The sequence below is a fragment of the Micropterus salmoides genome, unplaced genomic scaffold (assembly GCF_014851395.1).
Source record: "Micropterus salmoides isolate LMB-PRFRI ecotype aquatic unplaced genomic scaffold, ASM1485139v1 Ms_hic_scaffold_19, whole genome shotgun sequence".
NCBI classification, from domain to species: Eukaryota; Metazoa; Chordata; class Actinopteri; order Centrarchiformes; family Centrarchidae; genus Micropterus; species Micropterus salmoides.
This window is the reverse complement of record NW_024041039.1, coordinates 653,705-670,499: the sequence shown is the minus strand read 5'-3', so window position 1 is coordinate 670,499 and position 16,795 is coordinate 653,705. Positions and strand designations below refer to the sequence as shown.

At 49.8% G+C, this 16,795-nt stretch overlaps 1 protein-coding gene across 7 annotated transcripts in view; it reads left to right on the top strand.

Annotated features, from left to right (window-relative positions):
* The window catches only part of kiaa0586 (KIAA0586 ortholog), a 90,017-nt gene extending 73,222 nt beyond the window's left edge, over positions 1-16,795 (top strand). For all 7 annotated transcript variants that reach the window (XM_038728143.1, XM_038728144.1, XM_038728142.1 and 4 more), the window contains exon 28: positions 16,414-16,795. In XM_038728143.1, the coding sequence (XP_038584071.1) occupies positions 16,414-16,550 (137 nt within the window). In that variant the 3' untranslated portion in view covers positions 16,551-16,795. The remainder of the gene's footprint in view (positions 1-16,413) is intronic.

Below are 16,795 nucleotides of genomic sequence, written 5' to 3'. Positions count from 1 at the left end.
TTTAGAGATCAAAGTTCAGAGGCCTTATTTCAAAGGTCAGAAGCCTGGTTTTAGAGGTCAGAGGCCTGGTTTTAGAGGTCAGAGGGCTGGTTTCAGAGGTCAGAGGTCAGAGGGCTGGTTTCAGAGGTCAGAGACCTGGTTTCAGAGGTCAGAGGGCTGGTTTCAGAGGTCAGAGGCCTGGTTTCAGAGATCAGAGGCTGGTTCAGAGATCGAGGTCAGAGGCCTGGTTTCAGAGGTCAGAGGCCGTTTCAGAGGTCAGAGGCTGGTTCAGAGTTCAGAGGCCTGGTTTTAGAGGTCAGAGGCCTGGTTTCAGAGGTCAGAGGCCTGGTTTCAGAGGTCAGAGGCTGGTTTAAGAGGTCAGAGGCCTGGTTTCAGAGGTCAGAGGGCTGGTTCAGAGGTCAGAGGCCTGGTTCAGAGGTCAGAGGCCTGGTTTCAGAGGTCAGAGGCCTGGTTAAGAGGTCAGAGGCCTGGTTTTAGAGGTCAGAGGGCTGGTTTTAGAGATCAGAAGTCAGAGGCCTGGTTTAGAGGTCAGAGGGCTGGTTTTAGAGATCAAAGTCAGAGGCCTTATTTCAAAGGTCAGGGCCTGGTTTTAGAGGTCAGAGGGCTGGTTTAGAGGTCAGAGGCTGGTTTCAGAGGTCAGAGGCCTGGTTTTAGAGGTCAGAGGCCTGGTTTTAGAGGTCAGAAGTCAGAGGCCTGGTTTTAGAGGTCAGAGGGCTGGTTTAGAGGTCAGAAGTCAGAGGCCTGGTTTAGAGGTCAGAGGCCTGGTTTTAGAGATCAGAAGTCAGAGGCCTGGTTTTAGAGGTCAGAGGGCTGGTTTTAGAGGTCAGAGGCCTGGTTTTAGAGATCAGAAGTCAGAGGCCTGGTTTTAGAGGTCAGAGGGCTGGTTTTAGAGATCAGAAGTCAGAGGCCTGGTTTTAGAGGTCAGAGGGTGGTTTAGAGGTCAGAGGGCTGGTTTTAGAGGTCAGAGGGCTGGTTTCAGAGATCAGAGGCCTGGTTTTAGAGATCAAAGTTCAGAGGCCTTATTTCAAAGGTCAGAAGCCTGGTTTAGAGGTCAGAGGGCTGGTTTTAGAGATCAAAGTTCAGAGGCCTTATTTCAAAGGTCAGAGGCCTGGTTTTAGAGGTCAGAGGGCTGGTTTAGAGGTCAGAGGGCTGGTTTTAGAGGTCAGAGGCCTGGTTTTAGAGGTCAGAGGGCTGGTTTAGAGGTCAGAGGCCTGGTTTCAGAGATCAGAGGCTGGTTTTAGAGATCAAAGTTCAGAGGCCTTATTTCAAAGGTCAGAAGCCTGGTTTTAGAGGTCAGAGGGCTGGTTTCAGAGGTCAGAGGGCTGGTTTCAGAGATCAGAGGTCAGAGGGCTGGTTCAGAGGTCAGAGACCTGGTTTCAGAGGTCAGAGGGCTGGTTTCAGAGGTCAGAGGGCTGGTTTAGAGATCAGAAGTCAGAGGCCTGGTTTTAGAGGTCAGAGGGCTGGTTTAGAGATCAGAAGTCAGGGCCTGGTTTTAGAGGTCAGAGGCTGGTTTTAGAGGTCAGAGGGCTGGTTTTAGAGGTCAGAGGTGCTGGTTTAGAGGTCAGAGGCCTGGTTTCAGAGATCAGAGGCTGGTTTTAGAGATCAAAGTCAGAGGCCTTATTTCAAAGGTCAGAAGGCCTGGTTTTAGAGGTCAGAGGGCTGGTTTAGAGATCAAGTTCAGAGGCCTATTTCAAAGGTCAGAGGCCTGGTTTTAGAGGCAGAGGCCTGGTTTTAGAGGTCAGAGGGCTGGTTTTAGAGGTCAGAGGCCTGGTTTTAGAGGTCAGAGGGCTGGTTTTAGAGGTCAGAGGCCTGGTTCAGAGATCAGAGGCCTGGTTTTAGAGATCAAAGTTCAGAGGCCTTATTTTCAAAGGTCAGAGGTTTTAGAGGTCAGAGGCTGGTTTCAGAGGTCAGAGGCTGGTTTCAGAGATCAGAGGTCAGAGGGCTGGTTTCAGAGGTCAGAGACTGGTTTCAGAGGTCAGAGGGCTGGTTCAGAGGTCAGAGGGCTGGTTTTAGAGGTCAGAGGGCTGGTTTTAGAGATCAGAAGTCAGAGGCCTGGTTTTAGAGGTCAGAGGGCTGGTTTTAGAGATCAGAAGTCAGAGGCCTGGTTTTAGAGGTCAGAGGGCTGGTTTTAGAGATCAGAAGTCAGAGGCCTGGTTTTAGAGGTCAGAGGGCTGGTTTTAGAGGTCAGAGGGCTGGTTTCAGAGATCAGAGGCCTGGTTTTAGAGATCAAAGTTCAGAGGCCTGGTTTTAGAGATCAAAGTTCAGAGGCCTTATTTCAAAGGTCAGAAGCTGGTTTTAGAGGTCAGAGGCCTGGTTTTAGAGGTCAGAGGGCTGGTTTTAGAGGTCAGAGGGCTGGTTTTAGAGATCAAAGTTCAGAGGCCTTATTCAAAGGTCAGAGGCCTGGTTTTAGAGGTCAGAGGCCTGGTTTTAGAGGTCAGAGGCCTGGTTTAGAGGTCAGAGGCTGGTTTCAGAGGTCAGAGGCCTGGTTTTAGAGGTCAGAGGTCAGAGGCTGGTTTTAGAGGTCAGAGACCTGGTTTCAGAGGTCAGAGGACTGGTTTCAGAGGTCAGAGGACTGGTTTCAGATGTCAGAGGCCTGGTTTCAGATGTCAGAGGTCAGAGGCCTGGTTTTAGAGGTCAGAGGGCTGGTTTCAGAGGTCAGAGGCCTGGTTTCAGAGATCAGAGGTCAGAGGGCTGGTTTCAGAGGTCAGAGGCCTGGTTTCAGAGGTCAGAGGGCTGGTTTCAGAGGTCAGAGGGCTGGTTTCAGAGGTCAGAGGCCTGGTTTTAGAGGTCAGAGGGCTGGTTTCAGAGGTCAGAGGCCTGGTTTCAGAGATCAGAGGTCAGAGGCCTGGTTTCAGAGGTCAGAGGGCTGGTTTCAGAGGTCAGAGGGCTGGTTTCAGAGGTCAGAGACCTGGTTTCAGAGGTCAGAGGGCTGGTTTCAGAGGTCAGAGGGCTGGTTTCAGAGGTCAGAGGGCTGGTTTCAGAGGTCAGAGGCCTGGTTTCAGAGGTCAGAGACTGGTTTCAGAGGTCAGAGGGCTGGTTTCAGAGGTCAGAGGGCTGGTTTCAGAGGTCAGAGGCCTGGTTTCAGAGATCAGAGGCCTGGTTTCAGAGATCAGAGGTCAGAGGCCTGGTTTCAGAGGTCAGAGGCCTGGTTTCAGAGGTCAGAGGCCTGGTTTCAGAGATCAGAGGTCAGAGGCCTGGTTTCAGAGGTCAGAGGCCTGGTTTCAGAGGTCAGAGGCCTGGTTTCAGAGGTCAGAGGCCTGGTTTCAGAGGTCAGAGGCCTGGTTTTAGAGGTCAGAGGCCTGGTTTCAGAGGTCAGAGGCCTGGTTTCAGAGGTCAAAGGCCTGGTTTTAGAGGTCAGAGGGCTGGTTTTAGAGATCAGAAGTCAGAGGCCTGGTTTTAGAGGTCAGAGGGCTGGTTTCAGAGATCAGAGGCCTGGTTTTAGAGGTCAGAGGGCTGGTTTCAGAGGTCAGAGGCCTGGTTTCAGAGATCAGAGGTCAGAGGGCTGGTTTCAGAGGTCAGAGGTCAGAGGCCTGGTTTTAGAGGTCAGAGGGCTGGTTTCAGAGGTCAGAGGCCTGGTTTCAGAGATCAGAGGTCAGAGGGCTGGTTTCAGAAGTCAGAGACCTGGTTTCAGAGGTCAGAGGGCTGGTTTCAGAGGTCAGAGGGCTGGTTTCAGAGGTCAGAGGGCTGGTTTCAGAGGTCAGAGGCCTGGTTTTAGAGGTCAGAGGGCTGGTTTCAGAGGTCAGAGGCCTGGTTTCAGAGATCAGAGGTCAGAGGGCTGGTTTCAGAGGTCAGAGACCTGGTTTCAGAGGTCAGAGGGCTGGTTTCAGAGGTCAGAGGCCTGGTTTCAGAGATCAGAGGCCTGGTTTCAGAGATCAGAGGTCAGAGGCCTGGTTTCAGAGATCAGAGGTCAGAGGCCTGGTTTCAGAGGTCAGAGGCCTGGTTTCAGAGGTCAGAGGCCTGGTTTCAGAGTTCAGAGGCCTGGTTTTAGAGGTCAGAGGCCTGGTTTCAGAGGTCAGAGGCCTGGTTTAAGAGGTCAAAGGCCTGGTTTTAGAGGTCAGAGGGCTGGTTTTAGAGATCAGAAGTCAGAGGCCTGGTTTTAGAGGTCAGAGGGCTGGTTTTAGAGGTCAGAGGGCTGGTTTCAGAGATCAGAGGCCTGGTTTTAGAGATCAAAGTTCAGAGGCCTTATTTCAAAGGTCAGAAGCTGGTTTAGAGGTCAGAGGGCTGGTTTTAGAGATCAAAGTTCAGAGGCCTTATTTCAAAGGTCAGAGGCCTGGTTTTAGAGGTCAGAGGCCTGGTTTTAGAGGTCAGAGGCCTGGTTTTAGAGGTCAGAGGCCTGGTTTCAGAGGTCAGAAGTCAGAGGCCTGGTTTTAGAGGTCAGAGGCCTGGTTTTAGAGGTCAGAAGTCAGAGGCCTGGTTTTAGAGGTCAGAGGCCTGGTTTTAGAGGTCAGAGGGCTGGTTTCAGAGGTCAGAGGCCTGGTTTCAGAGATCAGAGGTCAGAGGGCTGGTTTCAGAGGTCAGAGACCTGGTTTCAGAGGTCAGAGGGCTGGTTTCAGAGGTCAGAGGCCTGGTTTCAGAGATCAGAGGCTGGTTTCAGAGATCAGAGGTCAGAGGCCTGGTTTCAGAGATCAGAGGTCAGAGGCCTGGTTTCAGAGGTCAGAGGCCTGGTTTCAGAGGTCAGAGGCCTGGTTTCAGAGGTCAGAGGCCTGGTTTCAGAGGTCAGAGGCCTGGTTTTAGAGGTCAGAGGCCTGGTTTTAGAGGTCAGAGGCCTGGTTTCAGAGGTCAGAGGCCTGGTTTAAGAGGTCAGAGGCCTGGTTTTAGAGGTCAGAGGGCTGGTTTTAGAGATCAGAAGTCAGAGGCCTGGTTTTAGAGGTCAGAGGGCTGGTTTTAGAGGTCAGAGGGCTGGTTTCAGAGATCAGAGGCCTGGTTTTAGAGATCAAAGTTCAGAGGCCTTATTTCAAAGGTCAGAAGCCTGGTTTTAGAGGTCAGAGGGCTGGTTTTAGAGATCAAAGTTCAGAGGCCTTATTTCAAAGGTCAGAGGCCTGGTTTTAGAGGTCAGAGGGCTGGTTTTAGAGGTCAGAGGCCTGGTTTCAGAGGTCAGAGGCCTGGTTTTAGAGGTCAGAGGCCTGGTTTCAGAGGTCAGAGGGCTGGTTTTAGAGATCAGAAGTCAGAGGCCTGGTTTTAGAGGTCAGAGGGCTGGTTTTAGAGATCAGAAGTCAGAGGCCTGGTTTTAGAGGTCAGAGGGCTGGTTTTAGAGGTCAGAGGGCTGGTTTTAGAGGTCAGAGGGCTGGTTTCAGAGATCAGAGGCCTGGTTTTAGAGATCAAGTTCAGAGGCCTTATTTCAAAGGTCAGAGGCCTGGTTTTAGAGGTCAGAGGCCTGGTTTTAGAGGTCAGAGGGCTGGTTTTAGAGGTCAGAGGCCTGGTTTTAGAGGTCAGAGGGCTGGTTTTAGAGGTCAGAGGCCTGGTTTCAGAGATCAGAGGCCTGGTTTTAGAGATCAAAGTTCAGAGGCCTTATTTCAAAGGTCAGAAGCCTGGTTTTAGAGGTCAGAGACCTGGTTTCAGAGGTCAGAGGGCTGGTTTCAGAGGTCAGAGGGCTGGTTTTAGAGATCAGAAGTCAGAGGCCTGGTTTTAGAGGTCAGGGGGCTGGTTTTAGAGATCAGAAGTCAGAGGCCTGGTTTTAGAGGTCAGAGGGCTGGTTTTAGAGGTCAGAGGGCTGGTTTTAGAGGTCAGAGGGCTGGTTTCAGAGATCAGAGGCCTGGTTTTAGAGATCAAAGTTCAGAGGCCTTATTTCAAAGGTCAGAAGCCTGGTTTTAGAGGTCAGAGGGCTGGTTTAGAGATCAAAGTTCAGAGGCCTTATTTCAAAGGTCAGAGGCCTGGTTTTAGAGGTCAGAGGGCTGGTTTTAGAGGTCAGAGGCCTGGTTTTAGAGGTCAGAGGGCTGGTTTTAGAGGTCAGAGGCCTGGTTTCAGAGATCAGAGGCCTGGTTTTAGAGATCAAAGTTCAGAGGCCTTATTTCAAAGGTCAGAGGCCTGGTTTTAGAGGTCAGAGGGCTGGTTTTAGAGGTCAGAGGCCTGGTTTTAGAGGTCAGAGGGCTGGTTTCAGAGGTCAGAGGGCTGGTTTCAGAGATCAGAGGTCAGAGGGCTGGTTTCAGAGGTCAGAGACCTGGTTTCAGAGGTCAGAGGGCTGGTTTCAGAGGTCAGAGGGCTGGTTTTAGAGGTCAGAGGGCTGGTTTTAGAGATCAGAAGTCAGAGGCCTGGTTTTAGAGGTCAGAGGGCTGGTTTTAGAGGTCAGAGGGCTGGTTTTAGAGATCAGAAGTCAGAGGCCTGGTTTTAGAGGTCAGAGGGCTGGTTTTAGAGATCAGAAGTCAGAGGCCTGGTTTTAGAGGTCAGAGGGCTGGTTTTAGAGGTCAGAGGGCTGGTTTCAGAGATCAGAGGCCTGGTTTTAGAGATCAAAGTTCAGAGGCCTTATTTCAAAGGTCAGAAGCCTGGTTTTAGAGGTCAGAGGCCTGGTTTTAGAGGTCAGAGGGCTGGTTTTAGAGGTCAGAGGCCTGGTTTTAGAGGTCAGAGGTCAGAGGCCTGGTTTTAGAGGTCAGAGACCTGGTTTCAGAGGTCAGAGGACTGGTTTCAGAGGTCAGAGGACTGGTTTCAGATGTCAGAGGCCTGGTTTCAGATGTCAGAGGTCAGAGGCCTGGTTTTAGAGGTCAGAGGGCTGGTTTCAGAGGTCAGAGGCCTGGTTTCAGAGATCAGAGGTCAGAGGGCTGGTTTCAGAGGTCAGAGACCTGGTTTCAGAGGTCAGAGGGCTGGTTTCAGAGGTCAGAGGGCTGGTTTCAGAGGTCAGAGGCCTGGTTTTAGAGGTCAGAGGGCTGGTTTCAGAGGTCAGAGGCCTGGTTTCAGAGATCAGAGGTCAGAGGCCTGGTTTCAGAGGTCAGAGGGCTGGTTTCAGAGGTCAGAGGGCTGGTTTCAGAGGTCAGAGGGCTGGTTTCAGAGGTCAGAGACCTGGTTTCAGAGGTCAGAGGGCTGGTTTCAGAGGTCAGAGGGCTGGTTTCAGAGGTCAGAGGGCTGGTTTCAGAGGTCAGAGGGCTGGTTTCAGAGGTCAGAGGCCTGGTTTCAGAGGTCAGATGACTGGTTTCAGAGGTCAGAGGGCTGGTTTCAGAGGTCAGAGGGCTGGTTTCAGAGGTCAGAGGGCTGGTTTCAGAGGTCAGAGGCCTGGTTTCAGAGATCAGAGGCCTGGTTTCAGAGATCAGAGGTCAGAGGCCTGGTTTCAGAGGTCAGAGGCCTGGTTTCAGAGGTCAGAGGCCTGGTTTCAGAGATCAGAGGTCAGAGGCCTGGTTTCAGAGGTCAGAGGCTGGTTTCAGAGGTCAGAGGCTGGTTTCAGAGGTCAGAGGCCTGGTTTCAGAGGTCAGAGGCCTGGTTTTAGAGGTCAGAGGCCTGGTTTCAGAGGTCAGAGGCCTGGTTTCAGAGGTCAAAGGCCTGGTTTTAGAGGTCAGAGGGCTGGTTTTAGAGATCAGAAGTCAGAGGCCTGGTTTTAGAGGTCAGAGGCTGGTTTTAGAGATCAGAAGTCAGAGGCCTGGTTTTAGAGGTCAGAGGGCTGGTTTCAGAGATCAGAGGCCTGGTTTTAGAGGTCAGAGGGCTGGTTTCAGAGGTCAGAGGCCTGGTTTCAGAGATCAGAGGTCAGAGGGCTGGTTTCAGAGGTCAGAGGTCAGAGGCCTGGTTTTAGAGGTCAGAGGGCTGGTTTCAGAGGTCAGAGGCCTGGTTTCAGAGATCAGAGGTCAGAGGGCTGGTTTCAGAAGTCAGAGACCTGGTTTCAGAGGTCAGAGGGCTGGTTTCAGAGGTCAGAGGCCTGGTTTCAGAGATCAGAGGTCAGAGGGCTGGTTTCAGAGGTCAGAGGCCTGGTTTCAGAGGTCAGAGGGCTGGTTTCAGAGGTCAGAGGCTGGTTTCAGAGGTCAGAGGCCTGGTTTCAGAGATCAGAGGTCAGAGGCCTGGTTTCAGAGATCAGAGGTCAGAGGCCTGGTTTCAGAGGTCAGAGGCCTGGTTTCAGAGGTCAGAGGCCTGGTTTCAGAGTTCAGAGGCCTGGTTTTAGAGGTCAGGGGCTGGTTTAAGAGGTCAGAGGCCTGGTTTCAGAGATCAGAGGCCTGGTTTCAGAGATCAGAGGTCAGAGGCCTGGTTTCAGAGATCAGAGGTCAGAGGCCTGGTTTCAGAGGTCAGAGGCCTGGTTTCAGAGGTCAGAGGCCTGGTTTCAGAGTTCAGAGGCCTGGTTTTAGAGGTCAGAGGCCTGGTTTCAGAGGTCAGAGGCCTGGTTTAAGAGGTCAAAGGCCTGGTTTTAGAGGTCAGAGGGCTGGTTTTAGAGATCAGAAGTCAGAGGCCTGGTTTTAGAGGTCAGAGGGCTGGTTTTAGAGGTCAGAGGGCTGGTTTCAGAGATCAGAGGCCTGGTTTTAGAGATCAAAGTTCAGAGGCCTTATTTCAAAGGTCAGAAGCCTGGTTTTAGAGGTCAGAGGGCTGGTTTTAGAGATCAAAGTTCAGAGGCCTTATTTCAAAGGTCAGAGGCCTGGTTTTAGAGGTCAGAGGCCTGGTTTTAGAGGTCAGAGGGCTGGTTTTAGAGGTCAGAGGCCTGGTTTCAGAGATCAGAGGCCTGGTTTTAGAGATCAAAGTTCAGAGGCCTTATTTCAAAGGTCAGAAGCCTGGTTTTAGAGGTCAGAGGGCTGGTTTCAGAGGTCAGAGGGCTGGTTTCAGAGATCAGAGGTCAGAGGGCTGGTTTCAGAGGTCAGAGACCTGGTTTCAGAGGTCAGAGGGCTGGTTTCAGAGGTCAGAGGGCTGGTTTTAGAGATCAGAAGTCAGAGGCCTGGTTTTAGAGGTCAGAGGGCTGGTTTTAGAGATCAGAAGTCAGAGGCCTGGTTTTAGAGGTCAGAGGGCTGGTTTTAGAGGTCAGAGGGCTGGTTTCAGAGATCAGAGGCCTGGTTTTAGAGATCAAAGTTCAGAGGCCTTATTTCAAAGGTCAGAAGCCTGGTTTTAGAGGTCAGAGGGCTGGTTTTAGAGATCAAAGTTCAGAGGCCTTATTTCAAAGGTCAGAGGCCTGGTTTTAGAGGTCAGAGGGCTGGTTTTAGAGGTCAGAGGCCTGGTTTTAGAGGTCAGAGGGCTGGTTTTAGAGGTCAGAGGCCTGGTTTCAGAGATCAGAGGCCTGGTTTTAGAGATCAAAGTTCAGAGGCCTTATTTCAAAGGTCAGAGGCCTGGTTTTAGAGGTCAGAGGGCTGGTTTCAGAGGTCAGAGGGCTGGTTTCAGAGATCAGAGGTCAGAGGGCTGGTTTCAGAGGTCAGAGACCTGGTTTCAGAGGTCAGAGGGCTGGTTTCAGAGGTCAGAGGGCTGGTTTTAGAGGTCAGAGGGCTGGTTTTAGAGATCAGAAGTCAGAGGCCTGGTTTTAGAGGTCAGAGGGCTGGTTTTAGAGATCAGAAGTCAGAGGCCTGGTTTTAGAGGTCAGAGGGCTGGTTTTAGAGATCAGAAGTCAGAGGCCTGGTTTTAGAGGTCAGAGGGCTGGTTTTAGAGATCAGAAGTCAGAGGCCTGGTTTTAGAGGTCAGAGGGCTGGTTTTAGAGGTCAGAGGGCTGGTTTCAGAGATCAGAGGCCTGGTTTTAGAGATCAAAGTTCAGAGGCCTGGTTTTAGAGATCAAAGTTCAGAGGCCTTATTTCAAAGGTCAGAAGCCTGGTTTTAGAGGTCAGAGGCCTGGTTTTAGAGGTCAGAGGGCTGGTTTTAGAGGTCAGAGGGCTGGTTTTAGAGATCAAAGTTCAGAGGCCTTATTTCAAAGGTCAGAGGCCTGGTTTTAGAGGTCAGAGGCCTGGTTTTAGAGGTCAGAGGCCTGGTTTTAGAGGTCAGAGGCCTGGTTTCAGAGGTCAGAGGTCAGAGGGCTGGTTTCAGAGGTCAGAGACCTGGTTTCAGAGGTCAGAGGACTGGTTTCAGAGGTCAGAGGACTGGTTTCAGATGTCAGAGGCCTGGTTTCAGATGTCAGAGGTCAGAGGCCTGGTTTTAGAGGTCAGAGGGCTGGTTTCAGATGTCAGAGGCCTGGTTTCAGAGATCAGAGGTCAGAGGGCTGGTTTCAGAGGTCAGAGACCTGGTTTCAGAGGTCAGAGGGCTGGTTTCAGAGGTCAGAGGGCTGGTTTCAGAGGTCAGAGGCCTGGTTTTAGAGGTCAGAGGGCTGGTTTCAGAGGTCAGAGGCCTGGTTTCAGAGATCAGAGGTCAGAGGCCTGGTTTCAGAGGTCAGAGGGCTGGTTTCAGAGGTCAGAGGCCTGGTTTCAGAGGTCAGAGGGCTGGTTTCAGAGGTCAGAGGGCTGGTTTCAGAGGTCAGAGACCTGGTTTCAGAGGTCAGAGGGCTGGTTTCAGAGGTCAGAGGGCTGGTTTCAGAGGTCAGAGGCCTGGTTTCAGAGGTCAGAGGGCTGGTTTCAGAGGTCAGAGGGCTGGTTTCAGAGGTCAGAGAGCTGGTTTCAGAGGTCAGAGGGCTGGTTTCAGAGGTCAGAGGGCTGGTTTCAGAGGTCAGAGGCCTGGTTTCAGAGGTCAGATGACTGGTTTCAGAGGTCAGAGGGCTGGTTTCAGAGGTCAGAGGGCTGGTTTCAGAGGTCAGAGGCCTGGTTTCAGAGATCAGAGGCCTGGTTTCAGAGATCAGAGGTCAGAGGCCTGGTTTCAGAGGTCAGAGGCCTGGTTTCAGAGGTCAGAGGCCTGGTTTCAGAGATCAGAGGTCAGAGGCCTGGTTTCAGAGGTCAGAGGCCTGGTTTCAGAGGTCAGAGGCCTGGTTTCAGAGGTCAGAGGCCTGGTTTTAGAGGTCAGAGGCCTGGTTTCAGAGGTCAGAGGCCTGGTTTCAGAGGTCAAAGGCCTGGTTTTAGAGGTCAGAGGGCTGGTTTTAGAGGTCAGAGGGCTGGTTTTAGAGGTCAGAGGCCTGGTTTCAGAGGTCAGAGGCCTGGTTTCAGAGGTCAAAGGCCTGGTTTTAGAGGTCAGAGGGCTGGTTTTAGAGATCAGAAGTCAGAGGCCTGGTTTTAGAGGTCAGAGGGCTGGTTTTAGAGATCAGAAGTCAGAGGCCTGGTTTTAGAGGTCAGAGGGCTGGTTTCAGAGATCAGAGGCCTGGTTTTAGAGATCAAAGTTCAGAGGCCTTATTTCAAAGGTCAGAAGCCTGGTTTTAGAGGTCAGAGGGCTGGTTTTAGAGATCAAAGTTCAGAGGCCTTATTTCAAAGGTCAGAGGCCTGGTTTTAGAGGTCAGAGGCCTGGTTTTAGAGGTCAGAGGGCTGGTTTTAGAGGTCAGAGGGCTGGTTTTAGAGGTCAGAGGGCTGGTTTCAGCAGTTTCAAACCCAGACTCTGAATACGATGTTGTTCCCACGGCGAATTAGTGTCGGGCTCAGCGATGCTGCATACATTACAGACAACCAGACCTCTGAAAATCATTTTGCCCAGCTGCCAACATGTCACCGTGTTGCTCAAACCCTCTGAACTCCTAACAGTATTACTCAGAAAGGTAGCATTATATTCGGGGGCGGAGCTAGACTGTCAGCAGTGGGAGTGCAGCTTCATCGTGGGCCCACCTGCATGACCCCAGACTCACTCTGAAAGTCCACAGTCTGTCTGCTTCACTGCTGCCGGTGCAGCTTTGTGTTCACACCAGAAGCTCTGCAGTGCGTCCAAGAAGCGTCCCAGCGTCCAGCACCACAGCGCAGATGAACCAGGCAGGAAGTCAGACACAGAAACGGCAGAGAATTTGGTCAATTTCAAAATAAAATACCTGTTACAGACTTCAGATCATATATCCACAATAAACACAGTTAAATCAGACAAAAAAAAACATTTTTACTACGTAGCTACTTAATCAGTAGAAGCACAAAAAGCAGTAGTCTGAGCGCTCGGGAGCGCGAACAGGGCTGAATCCGACCCGGAGACCTCACATTTAAAGCAGAATAGTGTCTGATGGAAGCAACAGAGAAAACAGGCGTGGGCTTCATTTCTAAGTGGGTTTTGAGCCCACTGACAATAAGACAATAAACATTTAATGATTTTCATTGAAAAACTTACATATAGCCCCCTTAAGGTGATGAAGACAAACTGTGATCAGTGTGTTGAAATGTTGAACTTGTGTTGTGTTGAACAGAGATAAGATCAAACTTCTGCTGCCTGGATGACCGACACTTTCACCTGAAACCAACTGCTGTGTTTACAAAGAGGTTTCATCATCTGCCAGCGAGGGTCAAACGTCAGAGACCTGGTTTCAGAGGTCTGGGGACTGGTTTCAGAGGTCTGGGGACTGGTTTCAGAGGTCAGAGGCCTGGTTTCAGAGGTCTGGGGACTGGTTTCAGAGGTCAGAGGCCTGGTTTCAGAGGTCAGAGGCCTGGTTTTAGAGATCAGAAGTCAGAGGCCTGGTTTTAGAGGTCAGAGGGCTGGTTTCAGAGATCAGAGGCCTGGTTTTAGAGATCAAAGTTCAGAGGCCTTATTTCAAAGGTCAGAAGCCTGGTTTTAGAGGTCAGAGGCCTGGTTTTAGAGATCAAAGTTCAGAGGCCTTATTTCAAAGGTCAGAAGCCTGGTTTTAGAGGTCAGAGGCCTGGTTTTAGAGGTCAGAGGGCTGGTTTTAGAGGTCAGAGGGCTGGTTTTAGAGATCAAAGTTCAGAGGGCTGGTTTCAGAGATCAGAGGCCTGGTTTTAGAGATCAAAGTTCAGAGGCCTTATTTCAAAGGTCAGAAGCCTGGTTTTAGAGGTCAGAGGGCTGGTTTCAGAGGTCAGAGGGCTGGTTTCAGAGATCAGAGGCCTGGTTTTAGAGATCAAAGTTCAGAGGCCTTATTTCAAAGGTCAGAGGCCTGGTTTTAGAGGTCAGAGGCCTGGTTTTAGAGGTCAGAGGGCTGGTTTTAGAGGTCAGAGGCCTGGTTTTAGAGGTCAGAGGCCTGGTTTTAGAGGTCAGAGGGCTGGTTTTAGAGGTCAGAGGCCTGGTTTCAGAGGTCAGAGGCCTGGTTTTAGAGGTCAGAAGTCAGAGGCCTGGTTTTAGAGGTCAGAGGGCTGGTTTTAGAGATCAGAAGTCAGAGGCCTGGTTTTAGAGGTCAGAGGGCTGGTTTTAGAGATCAGAAGTCAGAGGCCTGGTTTTAGAGGTCAGAGGGCTGGTTTTAGAGGTCAGAGGGCTGGTTTCAGAGATCAGAGGCCTGGTTTTAGAGATCAAAGTTCAGAGGCCTTATTTCAAAGGTCAGAAGCCTGGTTTTAGAGGTCAGAGGCCTGGTTTTAGAGGTCAGAGGGCTGGTTTTAGAGATCAAAGTTCAGAGGCCTTATTTCAAAGGTCAGAGGCCTGGTTTTAGAGGTCAGAGGGCTGGTTTTAGAGATCAGAAGTCAGAGGCCTGGTTTTAGAGGTCAGAGGGCTGGTTTTAGAGATCAGAAGTCAGAGGCCTGGTTTTAGAGGTCAGAGGGCTGGTTTTAGAGGTCAGAGGGCTGGTTTCAGAGATCAGAGGCCTGGTTTTAGAGATCAAAGTTCAGAGGCCTTATTTCAAAGGTCAGAGGCCTGGTTTTAGAGGTCAGAGGGCTGGTTTTAGAGGTCAGAGGGCTGGTTTCAGCAGTTTCAAACCCAGACTCTGAATACGATGTTGTTCCCACGGCGAATTAGTGTCGGGCTCAGCGATGCTGCATACATTACAGACAACCAGACCTCTGAAAATCATTTTGCCCAGCTGCCAACATGTCACCGTGTTGCTCAAACCCTCTGAACTCCTAACAGTATTACTCAGAAAGGTAGCATTATATTCGGGGGCGGAGCTAGACTGTCAGCAGTGGGAGTGCAGCTTCATCGTGGGCCCACCTGCATGACCCCAGACTCACTCTGAAAGTCCACAGTCTGTCTGCTTCACTGCTGCCGGTGCAGCTTTGTGTTCACACCAGAAGCTCTGCAGTGCGTCCAAGAAGCGTCCCAGCGTCCAGCACCACAGCGCAGATGAACCAGGCAGGAAGTCAGACACAGAAACGGCAGAGAATTTGGTCAATTTCAAAATAAAATACCTGTTACAGACTTCAGATCATATATCCACAATAAACACAGTTAAATCAGACAAAAAAAAACATTTTACTACGTAGCTACTTAATCAGTAGAAGCACAAAAAGCACTAATCACCAAATCAACTAAATCTAAACATGTCAGCAAAGTCCGGCAGGTAAAACGCTCTTATTCTGAAATGCTTCCTGTGGTAGTTGCTAGATGCTCCCGTCAAGACGAGAAACAAAAGCGTGAGAGCTTTGAAGAATGTAGTAGAAGCACAAAAAGGACAATTAAAAACAAGTCATTAACGAGGGCCAGCTGCACTGCTGAAACGAGAGGCGTAAATAAACCGCTGTGCACACGCCCCTCCCTCAGAATTCCCATGATGCATGAGGGTGAAGGGAGATTTGTTAAAATGTGCTAATAAGTTGCCATGTGACTTTATGATTTATGTTTATTAAACCGTGTCTCCTTAGAATCTAGAATGTTTCTTGGTAGTTTCCTTCTTGTGAGTGAGTTTTGAGCCCACTGACAATAAGACAATGAACATTTCATTAATTTCATTGAAAAACTTACATATAGTCCCTTTAAGTGATGAAGACAAACTGTGATCAGTGTGTTGAAATGTTGAACTTCCTCAGTGTTGAACAGAGATAAGATCAAACTTCTGCTGCCTGGATGACCGACACTTTCACCTGAAACCAACTGCTGTGTTTACAAAGAGGTTTCATCATCTGCCAGCGAGGGTCGAGTTTTTCTAAGTCATGTTTTTCCAAAAGCTCTGTTTGTGTCTGAGATTTTACTGTGTCCTGTTCATTTGGTCAGTGCTCTTGTAACAGTTTGATTTGCACAGTTTAAATTATTATTGTTCGGGGTGCCAGCCAGGTCTCTCTCCTGGTTGCCAACGGTTTTTAAATCAAATGTCACAAAGGATGCACCTCTTAAAAGAACGTACTCCCTCCATTGAATGACCATAAAAGAAAGAACCACCACAACTCAAAAGCTTAGCGCAAACAAAACATTGGTGTATTTAAGGATTTCACACAAAAACACAAAGTAAAGCACAATCCAACTCAAAGTTCCACTTGGGGTGTTCTGCACACTTAAACCAACCAATCTCAGAAACACAAATTAGTTGCAGTTCATTTCAAAAAACACAAAATAAGTTCAGTTCGGTGCTGATGGCGAGAATAAATAACCAAAATAAAGCTGGTTCAGTTTTGCAGCCACAAAACAAAACGTCATAGTAAAGAGTTTGATAAGTCACGGAGTCCAGTCAGTCCAAGAATCCAGTCCGGGGTTTTGCTGCTGGGTGGAGAATGTTTTACCGGCTACCGCAACAACTTTGCACGGCGAAGTGAGGATTGGCGTCCGATAGTCACGGATGAAGAACAGTAGGCAAAGGATTAACTACCTTACTTTCTCCTCTAGTCTGACTGTCCAAAGAGTGTGTTGCCCCGGCCGATTTTTCACTGCTCCTCTCCGTCGCTCTCCTTCCAACACACTGACATTTTTAAGGCAGGAGATTTAACAAATCAGTGTGTGTTGAATCAAAATGGCCGTTTCCGGGGTTTTCCGCCGGTGGTGAAACCTGGTGATAATTGCAGGTTGTCACACTCTGACAAAGAGACTCCAGGGGCCCAAAGTAAATAATAAGGGTCCTAAAATCAGCCCCTGGGGGACACCACAGGTCAAGATCGTTGGTGTTGTAGTTTCCAGTGCCCCAATGATCTGAGTCACTTGATAACCAAACCTGAAAATCCAACCCCATGACCACGTGTGTGTAGGAATACGTTAGGATCAGCAGCGCCAAAGGTCCAATAACAGCAGGACTCATGTCGTCATCATGGAGCATCTAGATGATGTTTTTCAGCCGGCTGAGCAGCACGTGGAAGAGATTCTCTAGTGTCAGTTTCACTGTTCAGTTCCCTTCTCTTCGTTTCTAGTCTTTCCACATGCTGTTAGTAACTGAGATTTCATCAACTTTACTCTGGAAAAAAGACTCTTCAGAAGTTCAGGCAAGTTTCAAACAGCAGCCGAGTTCTAGTTAAAGAAGAGATGGATTTCATGGATCTGCAGTTTGGATTTGCACCATTTCCTGTCTGTAACATTTGGTTCGTTTAATGGCTGACAGACGGGATCCTGTTGGGTTAGGATGCAGATGATCCGGATCAAAGAGTTCATTCAGCTTCAGACAAAAAGGAATAAAAGCTCTGAACTAACAAATAAAACCTGAGTAAGCTAAAAACAAAGAGTTCAGCAGATCAGCAGACTGTAATCCTGTAAAACAAACTAACACATATTTCATGTCTTCTGGAGACGTTATTTATTGTAATCTGATGTGAAGCGCTGTGAGGTAACCTGTGAAGAAGTGAAGAGACGTCTGAAGGAGGAAACACAGGAAATGCAGTCTGATAAACTGGGACTGATGAGTTGTGTTTGTTTCTCCAGCTGGAACCAGGAGGATGGATGTTCATCTGCCCTCCATCAGACCGGAGGAGGAGGAGGAGGAGGAGGAGGAGGAGGAGGAGGAGGAGGAGGTTAGCGCAGCAGCAGATCCAGACTCCTCCACCAACGATGTTTTCTAGAGGGAAACTGAGGCCAGACGTCCGTCCATCAACATCTTCGTCTTTATTTGATTCAGTTCTGAACTGGTTGATGAGTTTCACAGCTGAGGAGAAATTTATCTTCATCCTCCTCTTTAACAGCAAACACGTCTTTCTTTCCACTGAAGTCTGTTTGATGAGGCTTCCTGTGACCTTTGACCTCTGTCCACCCGGTCAGCTGCCTGAAGCCTGAATAAATGGTTTTAATAAACTTTGACCTTCTCTGA